This window comes from Bubalus kerabau, chromosome 6 (genome assembly GCF_029407905.1).
Source record: "Bubalus kerabau isolate K-KA32 ecotype Philippines breed swamp buffalo chromosome 6, PCC_UOA_SB_1v2, whole genome shotgun sequence".
NCBI lineage: Eukaryota > Metazoa > Chordata > Mammalia > Artiodactyla > Bovidae > Bubalus > Bubalus kerabau.
In genome coordinates this window covers 8,986,118-9,003,723 of record NC_073629.1, presented here as the reverse complement: position 1 = coordinate 9,003,723, position 17,606 = coordinate 8,986,118, and the positions used below count along the sequence as shown (strand labels likewise).

The window sequence follows — 17,606 nt, the reverse complement described above, 5'->3', positions numbered from 1 at the left end:
TTATGACCAACCTAGATAGCATATTCAAAAGCAGAGACATTACTTTGCCAACAAAGATCCGTCTAGTCAAGGCTATGGTTTTTCCAGTGGCCGTGTATGGATGTGAGAGTTGGACTGTGAAGAAAGCTGAGTGCCGAAGAATTGTTGCTTTTGAACTGTGGTGTTGGAGAAGACTCTTGCGAGTCCCTTGGACTGCAAGGAGATCCAACCAGTCCATTCTAAAGGATATCAGCCCTGGGTGTTCTTTGGAAAGAGTGATGCTAAAACTGAAACTCCAGTACTTTGGCCACCTCATGTGAAGAGTTGACTCATTGGTAAAGACTCTGATGCTGGGAGGGATTGGGGGCAGGAGGAGAAGGGGATGACAGAGGATGAGATGGCTGGATGGCATCACCAATTCGATGGACATGAGTTTGGGTGAACTCCGGGAGATGGTGATGGACAGGGAGGCCTGGCATGCTGCGATTCATGGGGTTGCAGAGTCGGACACGACTGAGCGACTAAACTGAACTGAACTGAAGAGATTAGCCAGCAATGTTTTATAAATGAGAAAGAAGAGGCCTAGAGAAAAAATAATCACTTTGAGAGTCAGGATATAGCTGGAACCAGAACCCAGGTCTCCTGACTCCCAGGTGAGTATAGTTTACGTTCACTGTCTCCCCTCTGAGTTTTGTCTCCTCTTCCTAACTCATCCCTGGGGAAATCAGAACCAAACAGAAAAATGCCAAAGCGAACTTGCCTGGCTGCCCAGTGGTTAAGACGCCGGGCTTCCACTGCCTGGGGCGAACGTTGCATCCCTGTTGGGGAACTAAGATCCCACATGCCAAGTAGCAGGCCTCTCCGCCCCCGCCCCTCCCCCGCCCCCAAAATATGCTAAAGTCAAAAGCACATGGTTCCTCCTCAATCTTTGCTGAGCAACGCCGGCACCTGAAACGTCATAGTCCCAAGTGAATTCGCAGCTTAAACAACAGGGGTCTTTCTGAAGAACTGGCTCTCCTCGGTCTGAGTTCAACAACTCATCATTTTTATTGACCTAGCACAGCTCCTGTTGCCATGGTGACAACACGGCTTCCCGGTAGCTCCCCAGGTCTCCTGTCTCCACGGTAACCAGTGCTTTGCGACCTTCAATTTGCAGCGTCGTGCTGCAGCCGCGGCAGTGGTTGCTGGGTGACGGCGGCGAGAGCCGGTGCCTTGAGGTGGGGACCTGGAGGGGCTTCCGGTAGGGGCGGTTCCGGAGAAGCTTGAGCCCCCATATAGCTGGGCTCCGGGCCGCCGACCCCGCAGCTCGCCTCTACCGGGTGCCATGGCCGGGGCTGTGGGCGAGGCGCGGGGCTCGGGCTGGACCTGGCGGCCGGTGGCGCGGGACCCGCTGCTGGCGCGGGCCTTCCATTCATGCACTGAACTGCGGGGACGGTTCTATCTGGTCGGGGGGCTCCTAGCTGGAGGAGCGAGAGAGCCGAGCAGTGAAACGGTGGTCTTCGATCCGGCTGGGGGCCAGGCTGTGCGTGTAGCAGCACGGGGCGGCCCGAGGCGCAGCCACCACGACGCGGCGCCGGTGGGCGGTCGCTGGCTCTGCGTGGTGGGCGGCTGGGACGGGTCGCGCCGCTCGGCCACTGTGACCGCTTTGGACACGGACCGCGGTGTGTGGGAGGCGTGGACCGCCGGCTCCGGCAGCTGCCCCCCCGCCGGCCTCAGCAGTCACACCTGTACCCGAATCTCCGACCGAGAGCTGCGGGTAGCAGGCCGGGAGGGCGGGACCCGCACTCAGCGTCGTTACGGAAGCATCTACACGTTAAGGCTGGACCCTGGCGCCCGCACCTATTGGTATGACCTCCCCTGCCCTAAAATTTTCACCCTTCCTTCACCTGCACTCTGGAAAAACAGATTCGCAGGCAGTTTATCTAACATCCTCACCCTAGCACCCTTCTTCCCTGGGAACCTTCCATGTCTAAAAGAGTTTAACTCCCTTTCAATATTACCCTTCATCTCAACTGAACTACATGTGGCCCTTTCCCATGTCTCCCTTCTATCCCTGGCGAGGGGAGTGGGGAAAAGGCAGTATACAGCACTTACATTTTCCAGAAAACCCAACTCAGGCCTGAATTTCACAGCTATAAGGAAGAAGGCTGCCACACTGCTTCACGCTCGGGTCACTGTGCTGCTTTGCTCCAAAGTCCTGGGCCCCACCCAGGTCACCAGCTATTACTCTTTGGGGGCTGCAATTCAGCTGAACCGGAAGTAGCTGGGCATTGGAGTCATGGGAAGATTAAGGTATTGTCTACTCACATCTCGCTAAGGGTGGAACAGCGACTAAACTTTGGATGCCCAAATCCCTCCAAACAGTCCCTTCTTTCTCCCTCAAGGAGGAACCGCCTGTTGCCCCCCATTTGATGGAAAAGCTTTCAAGGCTCGTGAGCAGCGGGCAGGGGTCCCGGCAAGGGCCTAGAGGACTGCGCCATCACTCATGTTCTGTGGTTGGGCCCTTTGCTGTCCTGTTCGGTGGAGAAACTTTGACCAGAGCCAGACACACCATCTGCAATGACCTCTACATCTATGATACCCGTAAGAGCCAGCTTAATGGTTGAGAAGGGGGAAAGGTGGGAAGACAGGAGAACCTGAAGACTACAGAGAGATAAAGGATGGAGTAAAGGGGTAGGGAGGAGGAAGAATTAGTCGACAACTTAAAGGAATACACAGAATATTAAATTTTTGAGAGGCCTGCAAATCATGGGAGGAGAAAAACAATGAGCAAGCCTTTGTCTTCTTGAGAGCCCCATGGGAGCCAAAGTGCTACGGCCTCAATAACCACCCTCTGCCCTTACCCGACAGGAAAGTCTCCTTCTCTGTGGTTCCACTTCCCCTGTGCCGACCATGGACTAAAACGCGTGGGCCATCGCACCTGCCTTTGGAATGATCAGCTTTACTTGGTTGGGGGTTTTGGTGAGGATGGCAGGACAGCTAGTCCACAGGTTTGCATTCTAGACCTCTTTATCTAAAGAACAGTGCCAAGATACACTGCCAAGCCTCTGTTTTGTTGCAAACTCAAAGCATTATCACAGAGCTATCTTCCTCTTTTCAAATGCTGATTAAATTTCAACCTGAGAGTCAACACTGTCTCTGAATCTTTTGGTGGGGAGGGAAGTAAATAAGGAGATGCATCTTTATTTGCAAAGGAAAGGATAAAATATAAGACCTAGTCTGATACTGTGAGCCATTAACCTGACAGAACCAAAACCACAAATCATATGCTTATCCATGCCCCATGCAAATTCTACCCCTCATATTGCGTGAAAGGTTCAGGCTAGAGCTAAGCATTCTGACCAAAACATTTAATTAACAAAAAAATATTACAATAGCAGAGAAAATAATAATAACAATAAAGAGAAATTAGAAGTGGGAATCAGGGTAGAAAACAACGCGAAGGCTTTGGTTTCTAGGAGACCAACACGCCAGCTGAGCTGGCCTTAGACCCAGCGCCTTCTGAGTTTTCCTTGGCTGCTGGCTTCTCGTCTTCCCCCATGAGACGAATGTTGTGCTTTTCCCGGAATTCATTTAGTTCTTTTCCCTTTGCCTGAAGCTGTTGTGTCAGTGTCTCAATGATCTTCTGTATCTAGAGGGCAAGCGACAGGGATTATGTAAGGATTTCAGGACTCCCTTCCCCCATCTGTTATAGACAATGGTTGGGGGAAGTGAAGGACAGATGACACCTCTAACCTCATCTTTAACCAAATATTAATAGTAGAGCCCAGACACTAAAAGTATTCCTTTCTTTAAAACAGTGGTTTAAAACTTTAGTATACATAAGAATCACCTTGGCTGATTCTTTTTAAAATGCTCTTCGTGGCTCCCACCCCCAGCAGTTTTGAATCAGTGGGTACAGGAGAGGGTCTGGGAAGCTGCATTTTAAATTAGTCCTCCAGGTGATCTGAATGCAGGTACCCATGGAGTACACTGTGAAAAACACCACTCTAACCACCTTCCTTCTCCCAACTCAGCCAGGTCACAGAACCCATGGTGAGAGGCACAGTCAGCAACTCCTTCGTCTAAGGAGTTAGACTGAGCATAACATAAAGAGCATAGGCCAGTAGGCTATTTATGCTGTCTTCAATGAGAGTCCCTACCCAAGCTTTCCTCCCCACATTCCCTAAAGCCCGAGCCTCCCCTTCCTTACTGTTGCTCAGAGCATCTATACGGGGATTCTTGCTCACCTGCTCCTTGTTGTTCTCCAGGGCAGGCAGCACCTCTTTGACGGTCCGCTCCACCAGCACCCCTCCAACCATGCGGTAGCACTTGCGGGTTTCATCGACCTCCTTCAGAGTATCAATCACTAGGCTGAGGTAGGAGGACAAAGCAGAGCCTGAGAATTCAGTCCCACTCTGCTGCAACCCTCGTACAAAGTGGCCCATCCAACTCTCCTACTCTTTGCTCCTCACCTATGCTCATTCAACTCCATCTCCAGCTCAGCTGCTTTGGATGCCAGGCCCCGCTGTTCCTGCCTAAGACGGTTGAAGCCAGCAATTACCTAAGAAGATGAAAAAGAGATAAGGTGAGAGAGGGGACAGTGGAAATGGTGGAGGGTCAACGTACAACCGACTCACTGGAAAAGACCCTGACACTAGGAAAGATTGAAGGCAAAAGGAGAAGAGGACGGCAGCAGATGAGATGGTCAGACAGCATCACCAACTCAACGAAAATTAATGTGAGCAAACTACAGGAGACAGAGAAGGAGGACAGAGAAGCCTGGCACTCTGGAGTCCATGGTGTCGCAAAGAGTTGGACATGACTTAGCCACTGAACAACAACAAACAACACAGCATGGCAGGCTTTACAAAGACGCAGTAGTAGGCACCTACCTGGCAAAAGGAGTAGAACACGGTCTGCAATTTGTAACTTAGGTCTGTCTGGAACTCCATTCAACCAACACTGAGTGCCAGCTAGGTGGCTAGACCACCTTACAACTTAGTCTGGTGAGGACTAGGCATTTGTTAGCCTCTTGATGAAAGTGAAAGAGGAGAGTGAAAAAGTTGGCTTAAAGCTCAACCTTCAGAACACGAAGATCATGGCATCTGGTCCCATCACTTCATGGGAAATAGATGGGGAAACAGTGGAAAGAGTATCAGACTTTATTTTTTTGGGCTCCAAAATCACTGCAGATGGTGATTGCAGCCAGGAAATTAAAAGATGCTTGCTCCTTGGAAGAAAAGTTATGACCAACCTAGATAGCATATTCAAAAGCAGAGACATTACTTTGCCAACAAAGGTCCGTCTAGTCAAGGCTATGGTTTTTCCAGTGGTCATGTATGGATGTGAGAGTTGGACTGTGAAGAAAGATGAATGCCGAAGAATTGATGCTTTTGAACTGTGGTGTTGGAGAAGACTCTTGCGAGTCCCTTGGACTGCAAGGAGATCCAACCAGTCCATTCTGAAGGAGACCAGTCCTGGGTGTTCATTGGAAGAACAGATGCTGAGGCTGAAACTCCAATACTTTGGCCACCTCATGTGAAGAGCTGACTCTCTGGAAAAGACCCTGATGCTGGGGGGGATTGGGGGCAGGAGGAGAAGGGGACGACAGAGGATAAGATGGCTGGATGGCATCACCGACTCAATGCACATGAGTTTGGGTGAACTCCGGGAGTTGGTGATGGACAGGGAGGCCTGGAGTGCTGCGATTCATGGGGTCGCAAAGAGTCGGACACGACTGAGCGACTGAAACGAACTGAACTGAACTGAGGCATGTGTTATAAGAATGGGAAGTGGAGAGCTACTGGAACACCTACAGGGTAGCTTAAACTTGCAGGTAAAGGAAAAGCTTTGTAGTGAGTAATTCTTGTTTGGGTCTGCCCAGCATCCCTCTCGTTAGGGAACCGCCCCTTCTACTTCACTGGGGTTCTTGTGGGGCTACTAATTACAGGACCCTTGCTCCTTGACCACAGGGACAGTAACCTATTCTATACTAGAGTCTCTCTACAGGAGAGACAAACAGGTACAAAATGCAGCTGGAGCTCAGACACCTATGTGAGTATTCGGTCATCTCTGACATTTTGCTACCTTATGGACTGCAGCCCAGCAGGCTCTTATGTCTATAAGATTTTCCAGGCAAGAATACTGGAGTGGGTTGCCATTTCCTCCTCCAGGGAATCTTCCCGACCCAGGTATCGAACCACCATTTCCTGTGTCTCCTGCATTGCAGACAAATTCTTTACCATCTGAGCCACCAGGGAAGCCCCAACACTGACAGTTGTCCTGTAAAGATTATCCTCCATTCCTTTCCCGAAACCCCTGAAGCTGCCCTAGTTCTTGAACTCTGTGTGGCCTAAATGATTAATGTGTCTTTTCACTGTGTTCAATTCTGTGTTCACTGTGTTCAGTTCTACCACCAGCCTTCTAAAACAGTCCTTTAAAAAAAAATAAGTGGCCCAAAGCCCATATCTGCAGCCTGTAAATCCTAACTGATAAGAGGTTTCCTGAGAGAGAATGCCTTAACTGAAGCCTAAAGGATGAGAAATAGGGGGTGACAGTGGGGTGGGTAGTGGTGCAAAAGAAGCATAATAACATACTTAAAGGCCCAGAGAAGTGATTACGACCAGCTGCTTCTTCCCCAGAAACTGAGCAGAGGATTAAAACAGACTGAAAGTCAGGTCAGCTGGGTACTAATGCCACCACCAGCAACACATCTAGTATAGCGCTCTGATGACTGTATTTGGAAAGAAATATCAGATGAAAGGCAGAAGACTAGGTTTCAAGTTTTGTCTCTGTCACATATTGGTTCTATGACAAGACTTTTAACCCTATTCATTTAACCCTGGCTACAAGTGAGGATCAGGGGATCCGTTTTAAAGCATGAATAGTGGAACCTCAGAGCAGCTACCCAATCACTGGGAGTGAGGCTCTGGGCTTCAGTATTTCAGAGAAGATCTCCCATGAAATTCTGAGGTGCAGCCAGAACTGAAAACCACTGGGTTAATCTCTCTGAGCCTTAGTTTTCTTACCTGTGATATGCAGGTGATACCTACTTCACAGCACTGTTGTATCACATGAATGAATGAATGTGGAACAGTTTTGTAAGCAGTGAAGTACATTAATTACCATCATGACCTCTCTCCAAACGGAGTGTCCCTTGGACCCTCATGGTCCGCTGAGAGCAACAGGCCCACTCATTGAAACCATTACCAAATCTCTCACGGTCACTTCCATCATCTCCATTCTCATTGCATCGATGACTAAGCACCTCATCTTTACTAGGATCCCGTATTTCTAGCTCTCTGCAAGATGCATATACAGCTAATATGCTGTCCTGTACCACCTCTGCATCCCTTCTAAGGCCCAATAAATGAAGGAATAAATTTGACGAGGAACTTGTCATTCCAGCAGCTTGTTTCCCTCTCCCAACCATCATCCTTTCATCTCAATCTGCTTCATCCTCATTTCAGCAGATGCGTTGGAAATCTCACTCATCTACAAGCTGTTTTTCCTTCACTTTCATTACCTATAATCAAAACTATTCCATTTATAATTAGCATTTTCTCCACTGTCAACGTAACCTCAAAATACTTTCATCTAAGAAAATTTCACAACTAAGCTAGATTCCAGATGCCCTCCTAGCATCTGAATGACATCCATTCTTCTGGATATATGTTGTATTTAACACACATTAATGAAATCAGTTTAAATGTCCAAAATTTCTGAGACCTGAAATTATTTTCTTTAGTATAATAATTAGTAGGAATCTACTTTTCAACCACCAGTTTAACACCACTAAAGGCAAAGAAATTTTTTAAAATTCCAACTTTTCTTCAAACATTCTTGCTGATTAACAATGCTATATTTCAACCCTACACTTAACAACCCTGTAATAAGCAGAGATGGCCAGGCCACTGTTGACTCCCTCAGCCCTATTAAATCATCTCACACATAAACACTCCTCCTGAAAAAGAATCCAATTAAAATACCAACTCTTTCCTTTTTTTGGCCGTGAGGTGTAGCAGGATCTTAGTTTCCTGATCAGGAATCGAACCCCCAACCCCTGTAATGCAAAGGCAGAGTGGAAACCACTGGATCACCAGGAAGTCCCTACTGTTCCTATTCTAAAGTGACTTCAAGCCTGACAGCTATACAGCAGAGCGCTCACATTCTCATAACTGGCATGTAGAAATAATTTTACAGAGGACATGATCATCTTTTTTTGTTTGTTAGTTCCCAGTTTTCTTCAGATATAATTGATAGGGGACTTCCCTGGCAAACCAGTGGTTAGGACTCAGCTTCCACTGCAGGTGTCCTGGATTCGATCCCTGTTTGGGGAACTAAGCTCCCACAAGACGCACAATGCTCCCCAAAACAAAGATAACTGACACAGAGCATTGTGGAAGTGTAGGTATATAACATTATGATTTTATATATATATTTGGAAACGTTAGCACAATAATATTAGTTAATATATCCATCACCTCACAGTTACTTCTGTGATGGGAACTTTTAAGATTTCTGCTCATAGCAACTTTCAAGTATACAACACAGTATTGTTAACCACAGCTGTCGTGGTATACATTAGATCCCCAGAACTAATTCATGTTATAACTCCAATTTTGTTACCTTTTGAACCCCCCCTCACTCATTCCCCCTCTTCCCGCTCCAAAGCACCAATCTACTCTGTTTCTATGAGTTCAATTTTTTTTTATTCCACATATAAATGAGATCATTAGGTACTTGTCTTTCTTTGACTTATTTTCACTGGACATAATACCTTCAGGGTTCATTAATTTTGTCACAAATAGCAGAATTTCCTTTTTTTACAGGTGAATAATATTCTCCTGTGTGTGTATATGTGTGTGTGTGACATTTTATGTATTTGTCTACAGGACATGGTATTCTAATTTTTAAGGGCTATATAGCACTTAAACTTTATTGATACTTTCTTTTAATACATAAACCATCTAACCATTCTTCTCTTGTTGGGACATTTAGGTTATTTCCAATTTTCCTGTAATAAATAGCACTGATTTTACATATCTGGACAAACAGTACAAAAACTTTACAGTCATGTCTCTTGAATCATACTCTCCTAAGACTGAGTCAAAAGGGTATTAACATTATTATAGTTTCTACTGTATGTTGCTATAAACTTCCCCAAGATGACCAGAAGACTCTACAGTGCTACCAGCAATATCCTGACTGGGCCTGACGGTAGCTCATACTACCTATGTTAATTTAGTAATTTTTAGAGCAGGAAGAGATCTTCATTCCAGAAGCCTTGGAATCATCCTCAATTCACTATCCACCCTCAATTAACTTCTAACTCATATCTATCTACTGAATACCTCAAATCCATCCACTATCATCTCCCACCTGTACTACGGAGCCTCCTAGGTGAGTTCCACACTTGACTCCTTCAATCCATTCCCCACACTTCAGCACAAGCAACCTTAAATTTAAATCTAACCATCCTATGCCGAAACCTTCCATTATTCCTACTGCTCATGGGATAAAACCCAAACCCCTGAAGACAGCAGAAAAAAAGTCCTACAGATCTGGTCCTTGCTGCCTCTTGCAGGCAGTCCTCCTCCCACCGCTCACACTCAGCACTATCAGGCCTCCTGCACTGCAGGCAGATTCGCTACTGTCTGAGCCACCAGGGAAGCCCATGGCCCAGCAGAACCACTTGCAATTCCCCTATCATTTACCTTCAGGCATTTGCAGAAAATCCACACCCTACCTGGTACACTTACCCAAACCTTTCTTGTCGCATTTTTCTCTGCCTAACTCTAATTCGTTCTTCACGTTTCAACATAGATTCTTCTAGGAAGCAGTTCTTGCCATCCCCTAGCCCCATATTAACTCCTTGTATGTACTCACATATAGTGTGACTGAAGTCACTCAGTGGTGTCTGACTCTTTGTGACCCCATGGACTGTACCCCACCAGGCTCCTCCATCCATGGAATTTTCTAGGCAAGAGTGTTGGAGTGGGTTGCTATTTCCTTCTCCAGGGGATCTTCCCGACCCAGGGATCGAACCCGGGTCTCCTGCATTGTGGGCAGACGCTTTACCATCTGAGCCACCAAGGAAGCCCACTCACATATAAGCATCTATCAATTTCTTACACTTTTTGATAGAAAACTTTTTCTATTTTCACATACTATGTTCTTTATTTTCCATTATACCGCCTACCTCTAAACTTTATTATCTTCTTTGAAAATTTAAAAATATGTAACTGTACCTTCTTTTAAAACCCCTGTATCTTTTATGGTCCTACAATAACCTGCCTTCCTTCCACCACAGTCTGCACAGGAAGGGAGCACTACTATGTGCCAGGTACTCTGCTGGACTCTTTATTTCATTTAATTCTAAAACAAACAACAAAAGCAACAAAACATTATAAGACAAGTACCTTCATTATAAGACATTTTATCTTCTGTAAATACAGATCACGAAACCAAGGCTGGTGGAACGTGGGGGTGGATAAAATAACACAGTGGACGGCAGGACTGCTCCTTTCACCACGGTCTAACTCTAAGAATTCATTTTCTATTAATGTATTATCCCTGGCTTGTAACATAATAATCTCTTAATGAGTCAAACTATTTCCATTTATTTTTGTTTTCTTTCTTTTTTGTTTGATACCATATAGTTTTGGTAAGTACGGGGAAAATCTGTAATCATTATATTTATCACCCAAAGGTCTTATCTACATGATATTTACTCTTCCTGGGTTTAATGGAAGAATAAAAGAGGTAGAGAATTATGACTGGATGCATCTGGAAAAGCATTTTCTGGGCTGTCACTGCACTTAGTATCTTCTTTTTAGTTCAGTGCCCCCTTTCTGACTAACATGTGCTGTGTGCTTAGCTGCACAGTCACGTCTGACTCTGTGATTCCCTGGAATATATATAGCCTGCCAGGTGCCTCTGTCCATGGGGATTCTCCAGGCAAACATATTCAACTCTAAAAACTTTTCTGAGCTTATCAAATGATGATTCTCATCCTTTCTCTTCATCAAAGTTTTTAGGACAAGTCTATACTCACTGCCTCCACTTCCTCACCTCCCAATTCACTTTATTTATTTAAATGTTTGACCATGCCATGAGGCTTGTGGAATCTTAGTTCCCTGACCAGGGATCGAACCTGGGCCACAGCAGGGAAAGCACCAAGTCCTAACCACTGGACCATCAAAGAATTCCCAAGTTATGTCTTTTTGAATCTAAGTTTTTTCACCAAAAAATTGCAGGTGTCTATCTCGTACAATGTTGTGAGGATTCATTAATTACATCAAGGACTCAGGACATTATCCAACATACAACAGATTGTCAAGAAGCAGTACCTGCTATTATTATAACACAGCTCCACCTAAGTGTCCTACAGATACCTTAAACTCAGGTCATTCAAAGCTCAGCTTTCTTTTACTCCTTTTTTTCCCCCGTTTTGGCAACTCAGACAGCATGTAGGACCCTAGTTCCCTGACCACGGCTCACACCCGCACGCAGTGCATTGGAAGCTCAGAGTCTTAACCACTGGACCACCAGGGAAGTTCTTTACTCCATTTTAAACTGCTCCTCTTCTTGTCTCCCCTCTTTCTGCTAATGACACAACTCTAGCCTGGTAGGAAACCCTGGTTTCATCTTTGAACACACCCTTACCCCATCAACTGCCAAATTTCTTACTTCTACCTCAGCAATTTTTCTTAGGCTTACTGACATTGATCATGCCAATTGAAGGCCTCATTACCTCTTGTCTGAGGTACTGCAACAGTCTTTTAGATTATCTCCCCATTTTTGGACTCTCCAAATCCATCCTATACTTTGTTGCTAATTTAATTCTTCTAGCACTTGGATGACACAGAAAAATATTCTTGATATAGTATTAAGCTTAAAAGCAGATTATGAAATAGCAAATAACTGTATTTAGAATACTACATAAAATTAAAGATGTAAATGTGTAAAATACACATGTACAAAAACATAAAAGAAGGGGAAAAACCTCTCAAACGATACATTTCAAAATGGTAAGAATAGTTATCTCTAGATAGTAGGGCCATGGGTAATTAATTTATCTTGTACTTTTTCTTGTGTTTTCTACAATGAATATATATTTTATGTAATAAGAAAAAAATCAATGGTATAACATATATCCGTCTGTGAGTCCCTCACTGCTTACATTAAAAAGTCCTGAATTCTTTGCCATGCAAAGACTCAGTATACTTTAAGGACTATACCTTTCTAACTTACAACTCATAATTTAGCTAAACAAAGTAGTCACTGCACTTCATGTCAATCTATGCTTTCTCTAGATCTCCTCTTACCCTATTCTCTATATTCTGTTTCTACTGCCATCTGTTCAAATTTATCCAATCCTTCAGGTTCAGCTCAAATATCTCTAGTAGGATCATGGTATAAGCAGGAAAAAATAGGTCTGTCTGATTCTCAAGTCCCTCAATTAAAAACTCGCCCAGTCTGAGTAAGTTAAAGCCTTTGAAACTCAAACATTCTGAGGACAACACTGCTACTTCAAATGGCAGTAATTAAGTAACAGAAGATAAAACAAGTCAAGTGCCCAGCACAACGTGCCACTTGCCTCCATGCTGTCTATATGGCTCAGACTTGAAGCAGTGATACATATTTTTTACACAGTGTTCTCTCTGGAACACAAACAAAGGTCAGAGAATGTTAAGCAAGGAACAGCCTCAGAACTCAATTACCACAATTCTTCAGTCTGTTCTGACAGCCTCTTTTTCTCTATCATCCCTTAAAACTGGTTTCACTCTGTTCTACTTCTTTCTTCACTTTCTGTACAAACCTTAGGTGATTTCACCCACAACCATAGCTTTATCTACCATTCATAAACGTATAATTCTCTGTATCTCCGACTCAGATTTCTTTCTGTAACCTGACATTATGAATCAAACTATCTACTAAATGTCTCTACCTGTATGTCCCACAAGAAACTCAAATTCAAACTTATTTTCTCCCCAAACCTGTTCATCTTCCTACATTCCCTAAGGCACCATCCAAGGCAGAAACCTGAAGGACATCCAAGATTCCTCTTTTGTCCCCTTTTCTCCACTTTCAAGTCTTGCAGTAATCCATTCCAAACTTTAAGTTCATCTGCATCCCAAACATAGCAGGAAGTTTACTGCCACAGTGTTTTTAAACACATTATTCCCTCTACCCAGAAAATCCTCCAGTTCCTTCTTTGCTTGACTAACTTCTCTCATCCTTTAGGACTGAGCTGAAAGATTATCTTTTTTACAAAACAAAATAATTAACATTTATTATGCACATCAGGTACTTTGGCCACCTGATGCGAAGAGCTGACTCATTTGAAAAGACCCTGATGCTGGGAAAGATTGAAGGCAGGAGGAGAAGGGGACGACAGAGAATGAGATGGCTGGATGGCATCACCGACTCAATGGACAGGAGTCTGAGTAAACTCCGGGAGTTGGTAATGGACAGGGAGGCCTGGCGTGCTGCAGTCCATGAGGTCGCAAAGAGTCACACGACTGAGCGACTGAACTGAACTGAAGCACACAGTAGTATATTTTGTTTTATATCACTGTGCAAAACACTTTGTATACGTTGTCTAAAAACTCTTCTCCCCTCCCCGAAAATTCCATAACACTTCATATCTCTCATACATACACTTCTGCCTCACATTAGCATTTTGTGTATGTCTTATTTTTCTCACCGGACTAAAAGCTCTTTGATTGCCGGAGTCAGTTTTAAAAATCTTTATGCAGAATACCTCTGCCTATAGTAACTGTTCAACAAATAACTGATAGACAAACCTATAATTAAAAGAGCTATTGTTTTAATTACGTTTTCCTATTTACACGGATTTCTTCCCACCCGTAACAAACACTAGCCCCACTATCAGCAAACCACGGTTCCTAGGCCACAAACGGCCTTCTGAGTAACTTGTCAAACGTTCTCCCGGTGCTAGGCACTGGGAGAAATGCATGCTCGAATTTTTAGTAAAGGATTTCTGGTGTCTAAATTCAATCTAGTAATGACTCTCAAAACAGTATCAAGCACTAGACTGTTCGAGTATGTGAGTCACGTGGCTCTGCAGTGACGACGATTTTCAGCGTGGCTTCAGGGTCAAGTAACAGACTACAGGAGCCGTTCGTCGACTAATCCCCTAGGACTCGCCATGACCTGCCTCACCTAGCCATATCCTGTTCGAAGGTGCGGAGGAAAAGTGGGGAAAGTGGCCACCCATTTTTCCTCAGACCTGCGCATCCTCCCAGCCCCTGCTTCCCCCTCTCCTAGCTCACCCAACCCTCCGAGGGGGCGTGGCTCTCACCTACCAATCCGCCTACTCTCTCCCCGGGGGCTCGGCTAGCTTCTCGAAGGACCCTCCTCTCTCTGGATGGCCACGCAAATGCGGGACTGGAGTAAAGGTCTGCACAGCCACAGGCTTCCCCCCCTCCTCTCACGACGACTCTGGACCCAGCCAGCTTGCCCTACTGCACGTTCCCTGGTCCTCACCTGCTCTGCGGACACCGCCCCCTTCCCCGTGCCGCTCCCGCTGCTCTTGCCGGCGCGACCGCCATTCTCCGCCATCTTCACCGCCTGCTAGGCTTCCGGCCTTCGTGGCTCAGCCCCCCTGCCCTGCGTCACGTCCGGTCTCGGAGTTACCGCCCACTCGCCCCTGGCACCGGCACCTCCACCTCCCGGCCGCAGTTTTGTTCGGTTCCCGCGGATGATTTTGGCCATATCTTAATGTAGGACCTACTACCTATCCCGCCCACCCCGATGAATTCCACCTGTGGTGCTTTCACTTGTGCAGCAGAGACGCTGCCCCTGGGAGGCGCGGGAAAGAAAGGGTTAACTGGAGAGAGGGGCGCTGGTTGAGATCTGGGTGCCAGTGGCCCCCTGCCCACCACTGGGTGGTGAGAAACGAGGGAGGGTGAACTTCCCCTCAGAGATTCTGGTGGGGAAATATGCCTTGCGTCAATAAAACTGACTGTGCTGCACAATCAGGGAGAGAAGCTGGGAAGACCAAGAAGTATCTCGGAGATGGCTTTTGAACTGCGGAAATATTTGTCTGAGGAAAAAGGCTTTAATTTAATGTGAGATCAAAGGCCTTTCCTCCATCTTCCCACTTTATGATCTCTTCCGGTAGCCCATAATTACCTATGATAAAGAATGTTTTGACGATTTGGGAGGTTTTACAGGGAGGGTCCTGATTCAGCCTCACAGTATGAAGAGAGAAGTCAGGGGATCTTAGAAATTTATTGCTTGAGAGAAGGGTTGGTGTCCTGATTTCTCACTTTCTTCAGGCTGGGCTTCATCATCAGGCCTCCTCACCAACTCCTGTCCCTTCTTTCGTGTCCTGGACTCCGGATACCTCGATTTTCAGTACTTTGTGCTCCACCCAGGTAACCTGTTTTGCTGTGCTCAGTTGCCTGGCACATAATAGATACTCAGTAAATGTTTGTTAAATGTATGGATGGTGGGAAACACTGGGGCATCAACCATCCACAGAAATATTTGATTAGTGGGTCATTATGCCATGGGTCATTGTGCCCTTTATGAGTAAAACTAAAGGAAAGCCCAGCTTTCCTGTCTCCCTATTTTAGCCTCTTATCCTTAAACTTAGGTTTCCCCATGCTAGTCACTCTGAGGCTTGCCTATGCCATTTACAGACTCAGAACCATGGCCGCCTCATCCTCTTCCTGGGAACTGCCCCTGGTGGCTGTGTGCCAGGTAACATCGACCCCAGACAAGGAGCAGAACTTTAAAACATGTGCTGAGCTGATTCGGGAGGCTGCCAGACTGGGCGCTTGCCTGGCTTTCCTGCCTGAGGCATTTGACTTCATTGCACGGAACCCTGAAGAGACACGCCGCCTGTCTGAGCCACTGAGTGGGAACCTTTTGGAAGAATATACCCAGCTTGCCAGGTATCAAGGAAAGGGGGAGGGAGAGGTAGTTTCTTTTTGAGTAATGTCCTAGGATTGCCAGATATGAGGGTAGAACTTGAGAAGAGTTGTCAGTGTCCCCTCCCCCTCAGGGAATGTGGACTCTGGCTGTCCTTGGGTGGTTTCCATGAGCGTGGCCAGGACTGGGAGCAGACTCAGAAAATCTACAACTGTCATGTGATTCTGAACAACATGGGTGAGACTCTTTAGCCTGCCTCCTCAGGCAATTATACCTAAGATTCTCCAGAATTCTGTTTTCTCAACTGTTTCCTTGGCCAGGGGTTTTTGGGGGTATTTGTACTTCTGTTCCTAGTCTATAAGCTATCTCCTCTTTGGGAGGAGAGGATCTAAGCTGGCTTTCTAGGGCACCAGCACTATGTATTTTTTTTCCCTCTTACTCTAGGGTCAGTAGTGGCCACCTACAGGAAGACGCATCTGTGTGACGTAGAGATTCCAGGACAGGGGCCTATGCGTGAAAGCAACTCTACCATACCTGGGCCCAGTCTTGAGTCTCCTATCAGCACACCAGCAGGCAAGGTGGGCACTGTGAAAGGAGGGGAACAAGAGGAAAGGGAACACGAATCCTTGAAAGCGGTGGTAGAGGACAGAAAGCCCTAAGGAGTGGGGTAGCAGGGTCATGACCAAATGCTGTGACATAAGGGCAGGGGGGCTAAATAGGCTGGTTTTCATTCCAGATTGGTCTAGCTATCTGCTATGACATGCGGTTCCCTGAACTTTCTCTGGCATTGGTTCAGGCTGGAGCAGAAATACTTACCTACCCTTCGGCTTTTGGATCTGTTACAGGCCCAGCCCATTGGGAGGTAAGAGAATACTTCTTTGGAACATAAGGGCCTTTCTTACTTCATTCTCCTTCCTTGGTTCTACCAGTTAAAAGATTTTCTTTCTCCTTCCCAACTAGTGGGAAAATTCACTTCCCCAGATTGTTGCCTCTCAGAGTAGTAAATCATTCACAGGTAATTATCAGGATGGTCACAATGGATAGATTGGGCTGTAATGTCCATGGCTTATCACTTCCCTACCAGCTGCTACATGCACTTAAGTGAACAGCTATCTCCTCCATCCCTAGGTGTTGTTGCGGGCCCGTGCCATTGAAACCCAGTGCTACGTAGTGGCGGCAGCACAGTGTGGCCGCCACCATGAGAAGAGAGCCAGTTATGGCCACAGCATGGTGGTAGATCCCTGGGGAACGGTGGTGGCCCGCTGCTCTGAAGGACCAGGCCTTTGCCTTGCCCGAATTGACCTCAACTATCTGCAACAGTTGCGCAAACAACTGCCTGTGTTCCAACACCGCAGGCCTGACCTCTACGGCAATCTGGGTCACCCACTGTCTTAAGACTTTTGACTTCTGTCCACTGAGACCTCCATTGTGAGCTGGTGGTGTTGTGACTTGTAGGCAGGACCCAGGCGCAGCTTCCCTCATTTGGAGAACCTTGTCTCTTGATGGAACACAGGCTCAGCTTCTTGGAAAAGAAGAAACTTTCACCTGAGCTCAGATTTCAGTTTCAGAAAGGTGGAATTTAATATAGTCACTGTTTATTTCATGAAAACTGAAGTTACGCTGAGGGCTGAGCAGCACTGGCATTGAAAAAAAAAAAATCATCATAAAGTCTGTGTCTGAATATCTCTTTTGGGAGCTGAAAGGGGAGGTGGTATTGTACCAGCTGGACTAGGCTCCAG

The 17,606-nt window shown here is 46.0% G+C and overlaps 3 protein-coding genes and 1 non-coding gene across 6 annotated transcripts in view; 2 read left to right on the top strand and 2 right to left on the bottom strand.

Moving 5' to 3' along the window:
• The first annotated feature begins 1,235 nt into the window (after positions 1-1,235).
• KLHDC9 (kelch domain containing 9) lies at positions 1,236-3,109 on the top strand. Its single transcript, XM_055587322.1, has 4 exons — positions 1,236-1,824; positions 2,112-2,271; positions 2,364-2,562; positions 2,830-3,109. Exons 1-4 carry the CDS (start codon positions 1,304-1,306, stop codon positions 2,994-2,996), a joined length of 1,047 nt encoding a protein of 348 aa, XP_055443297.1. The 5' UTR covers positions 1,236-1,303; the 3' UTR covers positions 2,997-3,109.
• A 205-nt stretch (positions 3,110-3,314) lies between these two features.
• Positions 3,315-17,606, bottom strand: part of PFDN2 (prefoldin subunit 2) — a 185,846-nt gene continuing 171,554 nt past the window's right edge. The window contains exons 2-5 of the mRNA XM_055587350.1: positions 14,476-14,579; positions 4,434-4,522; positions 4,209-4,332; positions 3,315-3,610 (exon numbers count right to left, since the gene is read on the bottom strand). Of these exons, the coding sequence (XP_055443325.1) occupies positions 3,434-3,610; positions 4,209-4,332; positions 4,434-4,522; positions 14,476-14,550 (465 nt within the window). The 5' untranslated portion in view covers positions 14,551-14,579 and the 3' untranslated portion in view covers positions 3,315-3,433. The remainder of the gene's footprint in view (positions 3,611-4,208; positions 4,333-4,433; positions 4,523-14,475; positions 14,580-17,606) is intronic.
• TRNAE-UUC (transfer RNA glutamic acid (anticodon UUC)) lies at positions 11,096-11,167 on the bottom strand. Its single transcript has one exon. It is a non-coding gene; the product is annotated as a tRNA-Glu (tRNA).
• NIT1 (nitrilase 1) lies at positions 14,556-17,579 on the top strand. 3 transcript variants are annotated; one of them, XM_055587324.1, is made up of 7 exons: positions 14,556-14,711; positions 15,270-15,368; positions 15,636-15,890; positions 16,001-16,104; positions 16,312-16,445; positions 16,604-16,729; positions 16,996-17,579. In XM_055587324.1, coding segments are annotated over exons 1-7 (987 nt in total). In that variant the 5' UTR covers positions 14,556-14,709; the 3' UTR covers positions 17,263-17,579. The 3 variants fall into 3 exon arrangements, with proteins under 3 accessions (XP_055443299.1, XP_055443298.1, XP_055443301.1); XM_055587323.1 differs by lacking the exon at positions 14,556-14,711 and adding an exon at positions 14,721-15,059; XM_055587326.1 differs by lacking the exons at positions 14,556-14,711; positions 16,604-16,729 and adding an exon at positions 14,721-15,059.